General features: G+C 30.4%; 1 protein-coding gene across 6 annotated transcripts in view; it reads left to right on the top strand.

Annotated features, from left to right (window-relative positions):
- The window catches only part of LOC100160019 (teneurin-m), a 199,013-nt gene extending 190,659 nt beyond the window's left edge, over positions 1-8,354 (top strand). For all 6 annotated transcript variants that reach the window (XM_029491332.1, XM_029491329.1, XM_029491331.1 and 3 more), the window contains 15 exons: positions 3-446; positions 1,895-2,075; positions 2,142-2,725; positions 2,815-3,060; positions 3,139-3,307; positions 3,391-3,568; positions 3,631-3,913; positions 3,973-4,144; positions 4,224-4,481; positions 4,556-4,784; positions 4,904-5,223; positions 5,285-5,628; positions 5,772-5,932; positions 6,006-6,281; positions 6,377-8,354. In XM_029491332.1, the coding sequence (XP_029347192.1) occupies positions 3-446; positions 1,895-2,075; positions 2,142-2,725; positions 2,815-3,060; positions 3,139-3,307; positions 3,391-3,568; positions 3,631-3,913; positions 3,973-4,144; positions 4,224-4,481; positions 4,556-4,784; positions 4,904-5,223; positions 5,285-5,628; positions 5,772-5,932; positions 6,006-6,281; positions 6,377-6,832 (4,301 nt within the window). In that variant the 3' untranslated portion in view covers positions 6,833-8,354. The remainder of the gene's footprint in view (positions 1-2; positions 447-1,894; positions 2,076-2,141; positions 2,726-2,814; positions 3,061-3,138; positions 3,308-3,390; positions 3,569-3,630; positions 3,914-3,972; positions 4,145-4,223; positions 4,482-4,555; positions 4,785-4,903; positions 5,224-5,284; positions 5,629-5,771; positions 5,933-6,005; positions 6,282-6,376) is intronic.
- The last annotated feature ends 1,725 nt before the right edge of the window (positions 8,355-10,079 follow it).

Below are 10,079 nucleotides of genomic sequence, written 5' to 3' on the forward strand. Positions count from 1 at the left end.
AGGTGTTGCTATATCTTCAGACAACATTTTATACTTTGCCGATGGGACAAACATTCGGATGGTGGACAAAGATGGTTTAGTATCCACTTTGATTGGTAACCATATGCATAAATCACACTGGAAACCTATACCTTGTGAAGGGACTTTAAACACAGGCGAAGTGCATCTAAGGTGGCCAACCGATCTTAGTATCAACCCCTTGGATAATACTTTACACATTATCGACGACCACATGGTACTGAAGTTGACCACAGACAACAGGTTAAAAGTTATTGCCGGCCGTCCAATGCACTGCCCACCCGTTGGACGTACTGGTCTAAATACGGATCAGGAATTAGCTATACAAACGGCATTAGTTATGCCTCAGAGTATTGCTTTTGCACCTAATGGCAATATGTATGTCGCTGAATCGGATTCACAGAGAACAAATAGGATTAGAGTCATAAGTAAGTTTTGACGTTTGTTTGAACAATCATTTTTATTTACATTTTTCTTTTTAAAATGGTTGATTTATTTGATGATCATAAAACTATTATCTCTATTGTAAAATGAAACTAATAATTAGGTACCATAATTATTATTTAGTTTTTATATTATTTTTTTCAAGAGAATGTTTAAATTAAAAAAAACAGAGTAATAACTTTATTGCATTATAGTGTGTAGTACCTTATAACTGGGTGTCATATGAACTTGGTCAATGAGTAAGTCACTGTAATAGCTAGTGTGTTAAATATCATAGTACTTATACGAACAACGATTATGTGTAGAAATTGTTTTTCAGACTATATTACTAAGAACATTTTACATTCCTATTAAAGTTCTATTTTTTTCTATTAATAACACGGTAGTTTGAGTAATTTTTTTCCGTAAACAAAAAGCATATTATATTATATAATAATTAATTAATAATTTGATTTTATATATTATTTCACATAACATTACTAGCTGTTGTTATTAATAAACTTATAAGTCAATACCCACGTACCGTAGAACAGTGTACATAATTGCATAGTATAAATAGTTTAAAACTAATCTAAATATCTTGAAAATTTCATTGTGTACCTATAGAAAATGATAATTTAAGTGACAGTAAATGTTTCATTTTTATCGGTAAATATTTTTTTTAATTATTACAAAAAAAAAAACAAAATTGATTTCGTAAAAATCTGTGTTTCGTAAATATTACGTTTTCTGAGTTTTGTTTTATTTTTATTATTTTTTAAAAAGACTGGTGATTTTTATTTTTAACTCTCCCCCGCAAAAAAATTATAATTGATACAATTGTATACCGTAAATCAGTCTCAATATTGAAGGCATTTTTTCTGTTGTAAAAGGTGTCTTCAGGTACACAACAAAAATACACATCATTATAAAACCGACACATCCATCGATTCGCTAAGTATCTAAAATTAATGTGGTTCACTTATCAGTTATTTGCAAATACTATAGTTGCGTATATTCGAAGGAGTAAATGGTTATTTTATTCAATCTATTTAAGATATGCATGATATAGGTACATCATACATAATTCATTTCAGAAAATTAGTTTTGGAAATCTATTAGGTATACAATGAATATAATTATATTATAATATATAAATGTATATTTATACGTCATGTCATGTGTTAATATTATTTTTATTTTTTTCTTTAATTTGTAATATAATATTAATTCATTTAATATTATTATTACAAAATAATTTTAAATATAATATTATATAATCTTCAAAGTTAAGCATTTGAAGTATTTACATGATATTTTACTTATTATCAACAAATCGGTACATTTTGAATTTATTACTTAATTAATTCAAACTAAAACATTTTTTATAATATATACAATATATGTGAATAAATTTAAATAAAAATATTATAATATAATATAAATATTTTAGGTACTGAAGGTAAGATTTCTCGTTTCGCCGGTACAGAGTCAAAATGTAATTGTTTGGACCGTGGGTGTGACTGCTATGAAGAAGACCATTATTTAGCAGCAACTGCAAAGTTTAATACAATTTCGTCAATCTCTGTATCTCCCGATGGTGTAGTCCATGTAGCAGATCAAGCCAATTACAGGTAAGTTTCTAAACAATTTTGGTTTTATTTTTATAATTTATTTATAATGTTTTATAAATATTTCAGAATAAGATCTATTATGTCGAGGTCCCCAGAAGCGACAGCTACACGCGAATACGAAGTTTACTCACCAACCACTCAAGAACTTTATGTTTTCAACCGTTTTGGTCAACATATCACAACTCGTAATATTCTTACTGGAGAGACTAGCTATCAATTCACTTATAATCAATTCACCAGTAGTGGAAAACTAAGTTCTGTTACTGATGCAGCTGGCAATAAAGTGTTCTTATTAAGAGATCATGCACAGCAAGTCAATTCAATCGAAAATACTAAAGGCCAAAAATGTAGACTACGCATGTCTCGTATGAAACTATTAACGGAGGTTAACACTCCCGATAATTATAATATAACTTTTGATTATTACGGACCGTCTGGTTTATTACGATCAAAGTTAGATTCAGCTGGTAGGGGTTATGTGTACACATATGATGATTTTGGACGATTAATTGGTGCTGTTACGCCTACTGGAAAACTCATTAGATTGGCATTTGACTTGAGCGTAAAAGGAGCAACTGTAATGGTATACAACGATGATAGTCAACCAATAACAATGTTGATTAAGGGAACGTCTGTAGAAACCAAATTAGGTAAATTGTTTATTTTAATTTTGATCAGATAATAAAATATTAGATCAATGAGGTACTTATATATATATATTAAATTCTTTATTTATTAGGTGGTTCAGAGGAACATACATCAATAACTAGTGAAGGTGATATTGTATCGGAGACGTCTTGGGGAAATCGAGTGACAATAGAGTCAGTTCCTTATGCTGTACTGATGGAAGCAAACTCAGTATTAGTTGAGAGTTACCCTGTGCCAGGAAAATTAAAAACTGAAATAGGATCTGAATTGGCCAATAGGTTTGAATGGAGATACTATTTAAGAGGACAATCAGGAGGCAAATTGAAACCTGGCGAAGGTAATAATATTATCTATAAAAGAATAAATAATATAGTCATTGAAATTAACATGTTAAATAATTACATTTAATTTACAGCTAAATCTGTTGCACAAGTGGGTAAAAAATTACGAATCAACGGTGAAAATATCGTATCTCTTGAGTTTGACCGAGATAGTGGTACCGTGGCAGCATTTATTGACGAACACATTGAACTAATAAATATAACCTACGATATCGCTGGAAGACCGTTTAGATGGGGACCTAGGTAATTTAATGTCAAATTATATTACCTACATTATGTATGTTATTTTACCGTATTGAACTGAATTTAATTACTTTTTTTAACAGGAACAAAATATATTCAGAAGTGGAGTTGACATATGATCGTTTTAGTAGACTTAGTGTATGGCGTTGGGGCGACCTCAAAGAAATGTATGGTTATGATAGAGCCGGTCGATTAGCTGAAATTCGTTATGCGGATGGCAAATCTACGCTTTACGTTTTCAAAGATATGTTTAGTAGTTTGGTAAGTTTTTGAATATAAAATAACTCATGTTTGTAGATATTTAATAATCATTTATTGTACAGCCGTTGAAAGTGACTACCCCTAGAGGAAGTGATTACCTATTACAATATGACGAATCTGGTGCTCTTCAGTCACTAACAACTCCTAGAGGACACATACACGCATTTTCAATACAAACTTCATTAGGTTTCTATAAGTACCAATACCATTCGCCAGTAAGCCCACACCCATATGAATTAAGATACGATGACAACACGAATATTTTGGCGAAAATTTATCCACATCAATCCGGCCGTGTATCTTACTTATACGACCAACATGGAAACATTGAAATAATATTAGCTGGTGCGTAAAACTAATATTTTTTGTGTAGATCACAATTTTAATCATGATATATTTTTTAGGACTCTTATCCATACACTATACCTACCAAGTCAATACAAATTTGGTAAAAAATATAAATGTAGTTGAACCTGGTTTTGAGTTAAAACATGAAATTCGTTATCATCTTGGTATGATCAAGGATGAACGTTATTTGTTTAGTGCAAAATGTGGATTACATAATACACATTTGAAGTAAGTTAAATACTCACATAACAAAATTATGAAACAACTATTTTCCTCATTATCTTATTTTGCAATTATTATTTTTTAGATACCAAACAGATGGAAATGCACGCGTAACTTCTATTGATGTCACCATCGGTAACAAAGAACTTTCCCAGTTAAAACTAAAATATAATCAAAATATTGGGACACTAGAAAGCATAAGTGACTTGAGAATTTACAAAAATACATTTAATAAAACTGTCATACATGATACCGCCAAACAATTCTTCTCTATATCTGAATATGACAATCATGGTCGTTTGAAGTCGATAATGACCAACATTAAGTCTATGGATGTGTATAGGTACGTTTTTGTGTAAATATTTCGATGAGCATTTAATATCAAAAATTAATTGTTATTTTTTTTTATGCATATAGAATGGAATTAGAATATGACGTTAGAAATAGAATTTCGTCTCAAAAGATTACTTTGGGCAGAACAAAAATCCAAAATACTATGACTTACAGCGCTGATGGTCATTTGTTTGAAGTGGCTGGTAGTAGTGACTGGAAGTATATCTACGATGAAAATGGCAACATTATTGGTGTCATGGACTACGGTCAAAAATTGACTTTGGGTTATGATGTCGGTGATAGGGTGGTTCAGGTGAGATGTGGTCTAGATGTCCAATTTATTACCATGACTTAAAATACTTAGATATTACAATAATACAATTATATAATATGCGTCATAACTAAAACGAAAACAATGTCGTTTATTTGTAGGTAGCTGACGTTCAACTGTATAGTTATGATACTCGTGGGTTTGTATCCAAACGAGGAGAAACTCACTTAAACTATAATGACATGGGATTACTCAGCGATGCTACTGAAAGTGACCGTTTTAGTGTTTCTTATTACTACGATCACAAAAATCGGTTATTAGGTATAAGGAACGCTGGCGAAAACGTAACTCAGTTCCTTTATACCGACCCTCAACGGCCTAATTTAGTAATGGCTATACACTACCCAAGTACAGGAAGAACTTTCCATTACTTGTATGACGATCGTAATACTTTGATTGCAATTGATTCACCTGAACAAAGGTAAATTGTATACAATAAATTAATATGACATGTAATTAATTAACTTGTGTGTTTGTACTAGATTCTTTGTTGCAACCGATCAAAACGGCTCTCCTTTGGCTGTTTTCGATGTTTCTGGAAACATAATTAAAGAGATCACAAGAACGCCATTTGGTGGGCTCAGAAAAGATAGCCATCCGGACTTATACATTCCAATTGACTTCCATGGTGGAATTTTGGACCCGCATACTAGGCTGATTTATCTCGATAAGAAGTGGTACGACCCTTCTGTTGGTCAATGGATCACACCTGACTGGGAACGATTATCGTCAAGACTTAGCTATCCCACAGACATCTTTATCTATAGATTCCAAAATAATGATCCTATCAGTTCAAGTAGTGCGCAAAATATTAACTACATGACAGGTACAAATTAATACTATTAAAAAAAAATGTAAGGTACAAAAATAAAATATGCATGTATCATTGTACCTACTATATTAAATTGTAATTTTAACCATTATAATTGTTTTTTTTTTTTATTTGAAACATTTGTCGGTGTTTTATAGACTTGAACAGTTGGTTGAAACTTTATGGTTATGATATTGGAAACATGATCGGATCATCTTACACCAGAACTCAACTGCATCAACCAAGTGCAAAGGTGTCTTCTCCACAACTTACTCCTCAATTTAATGTCGTATCTGGACTTCAGTGCATTGTAGAAAAGGTATTTAAAACAATAATTATGAATGTTATGAATGAGTAACTTTAAACGGTTCTGTTCATTTTTTCCCCTCAAGGAAATGGCACTGTTTGGCGAATTTGGATTCATTCCTGAGCCACTGTTGAAGATGGAAACCCAGACGAGAAACCTGTTGCCCAGAGTGGCATTCCAGAGATCCATATTTGGCGAGGGCGTGTTGGTATCTCGTAGTAACGAAGGTCTAGCGTTGATATCTGTAGTGGACGGTGACAACAGCGTCGTACAAGATGTCGTCATGTCTGTATTCAACGGGTCGTATTTCTTGGACTTACATTTCGAACAACACGACAAGGACCTTTTCTATTTCGTCAAGGTACAGTCTTATCGGTCAATCAAAGTTGTTCTATAAGAAAAAATCACGAAAACCACTAGCCCCGAGACAATAACTGAGCGTGTATATTTTTACAGGACAACGCGTTGAAGCAGAACGATGACATGGAAGAGCTGAAACGGCTGGGTGGCATGTTCAATGTGACCACACACGAGACAGCAGATGGTAAGGAGCTGAGACTTTTGAGCGCTGAGGCGCTGATATCGATTCGGTACGGTACAGACCCGCAACAAGAGCGCCACCGGTTGCTCAAGCATGCGCATAAACGAGCGGTGGAGCGGGCATGGGAATCAGAGCGTTCGCTGGTGGCAGCCGGGTCAAGGGGTGCCAGGGCCGAGTGGAATGCCGAAGAGCGGGAGGAGCTGGTAAACCGTGGCCGGGTGGACGGTTACGAGGGAGTTGCCATACATGACGTCAGTGGCCACCGGCCGCAGCTAGCCGATGACCCAGGAAACGTTAGGTTCCAGAAGTCACCAAACAGGAAGAAGCGAAACAGACGAACGCATTACAAAAAGACCACCAAGGACGAATGAACGGTACTTAACTAGGGCCCCATCGGATGTATAGTGCCAACGTTTACTTATTATTTATTTACGATTATTATTATTATTATTTTTATAATATATACTTCCACATGTTATTATTATTATTATTATTATTATTATTATTATTATTATTATAATTACTATTATTACCTATTATTATTATTATTAATTTATTTATTACTCGCTTAACTTATTCGCCGGTCTACGATCAATTTGTTCAATATCTGATCCGCCCTACCCCATGCCCATCAACTCCTTGTCTCGTATATAACCCATCAGGCTAACGACGTTTCGATTCTAGACATTATGCATATTATTTTTAAATCTTTATTCCATTCGTTCCTGTGAACAAAATTAAGATTTTAATCTATTATCACGTATTTTATTTTCATCAAATGCTCAATTTCCGTCCATTCGATACACGTCTGATCATATTCATCTTCCGGGCCGTGATTTGTTTTTAATTGACAAAAAAAGAATAATCAATAGTATCTAGTCATGTTATGAGCGAGTAAATAGCACGAGAATTTAATTTTAAATACTCATAGTTCTTCTTACGTCTTGATTTATAAATAAAAATATATAACGAAAAAAATCGAAAAATACATATATTTTTGTATTGGTACACTCAGGGAACCATAAATTGGTACCATGTTTCGTTTGAGAAAAAAAATCCCTCCTACCTACTAATCATTTTTTTTGTCCCTTAAAATTATATAATTTATATTATTCAGGAATAGATTGTTCTATTGTGATCTTGTTAAAACTTTTCTTTTTCAATAAGACATTACATAAGGGTGTATATTATATTTACACACATCATTGAAACCGATGATTTGTATTTCCATTGAAATGGAAAAAATGTTGTAAATAAAAATCAACTGAATTGTAAATATAGATTGTTAATTTTTTTTTTTTTGTGCAATTGTTTATTATTTTTGTTTTCTTATTATTTTTACGTATTACATTAAAATTAAATGATATTTATATACCTTAATGATAATGTAATGTTACCATAATCAATAACATATGTCTATTATGATTATTAGGCTATGTTAATTAATTGCTTGCATGACAATTAAAGAAAAAAAAAGAAGTAGTTTATACAGTTACTCGTATATGGTGCGTTAGGCTTTATTATAATAATAATATATAGCAACCTACATGGTTAACTCTATAACAACAGCATAAAACAAATAATTAAATTTAGTAACTGAAAAAAAAAACGTACTATTAAGATATAATATTATATTTATAAATATATATTTTTTTTTTAATTTGTGTAAGTTGCTTTACAGTTAAAGAAAAAAAAATATGATCACACTTATAATTATACAGTATTATAGGGCCTTATATTTATTAACTGAGAAACATGTAAAATATACAAAATACATGTAGTAATAGTTATGTGTTTTATACAGAACTGACGTTGATAAAACATGAAAATGTTTTATGTTATTTCTTAGCCTTAGCCTATAGATGACTTGTAAATATACTTTTTTTTCATGCAGACTTATTATGTACATAAATTATATATATATTTATAAATATGTATACTTTAAGACGATACATGAATTAGTTTGGAGTAATACATGATATTTATTATTGAAATAAAAATTGAATTAGTTATATATTATGGATTTTTTATTTACACACCAAATGACATTTATCCCAAACTGACACATATTAATAAAATGTTTATTAATAAAGTTCCAATATATTAAACACGTAGGTACCCATACCAAAAGAAAAAAAAATATATATTAAACTACGGATTTATTAAATGGGTAAGTAGATACCCATAATATGTATATAAGACTCGATGAAATAATATATTATTATTTAATTAGTTTACATACATTAACATTATATTATGCTGTAGATAGTAATTTTCTATATTGAAATCTTTTATGCAATTCTAAAATATAGTTTGAATTATATTTAATTCAAGCGAATATAATAGTAGGTCACTATTCATACTATCAAATGTAATAAGTAAATTGGTTGAAAACAATTTTTTGGCTATAGATATTATCAATGAGTTTTAATACCTATACTTATATATATTACAAAATTATAATTACTACACAAATAACAGCGATTACAATGTAATAAAAGATACATTTTTTTAAAAGTATTTAAAGTGTTTAGTATCACTCTAAAAACATTTAATTAAAATTTTTTTTTTCAGATTACACTATTACAGGTTAAAGTGCCTTTGGACACTTGTAAGTTATTAGTTTTTTCATTAAAATTTATTTATTTGTTTTAACTTACCGAGTAAACATTTTAATTATATTTTCTTTTAAGTACTACCTATTGTCTTTAACAATTATTAAGCTCGACTTTTTACAGTAATCTTAAATTCAATTGAAATATCGTTAGACAGGTTCAAACCATGAGATATGTATTGCTAATGTGGTAATAATGCAAGGTAAATAACTTCATTATTAGAGTTAAAAAATAATATATTGGATCTTATAAGTTTGTTTTAATGATATTATTCATGAGTTTTAAATGAATGTTGTCTGAAAACTACTAGTTTAATACTTTATATATTATGTACCTACATACATATTAAATTGAATTCTTAGGTATAAAATAGGATAACTATTTTCTTTACTCTTACGATATAGTTTAATAAATGTGTGATACTTACCAATTTAGTATTACAATCTAAAGTTACTTAGGTGGTTATAAAATATAAAGTTTATGAAGCTTGTAATTATCAAATTATAAAGTTTCCAGACTTAGATTGCTGACTTTTCATAAAGCGAACTAGATTTTTATGATTTATCAAAAGAGTTTATTGAAACTTTGGATAATATTTATGAAATTAGCTAGGTATACATATATCTTTGTCCCATCGTGTATGTATCATGTAGGTATGCATCCTATGACCTATACCTATGGTTTATGAATAATTTTCATAAAATATGTGCAAATATTATACTATTAAAGTTGTTGATATTATTGATAAAACATAATTGCATTTATAATTCTTTTGTTGATTCACATTTGTTTATATAACGTTCACAAAATGACAATTAACAATCAATTAGCACGTGTAGTTTGAAATCATAATAACATTAATGGTTCACACGCATGGTCATAATTCATTCAAAATACAATAACTGTGACAAGTGATGTTGGACGGTTTTCAATTTCCATAGGGACAGACAAATAAACAATGAAGAATTCTTAATTTTAATAGCTCCTATGATAATATGACGTC

Source organism: Acyrthosiphon pisum, chromosome A3 (assembly GCF_005508785.2).
Source record: "Acyrthosiphon pisum isolate AL4f chromosome A3, pea_aphid_22Mar2018_4r6ur, whole genome shotgun sequence".
NCBI classification, from domain to species: Eukaryota; Metazoa; Arthropoda; class Insecta; order Hemiptera; family Aphididae; genus Acyrthosiphon; species Acyrthosiphon pisum.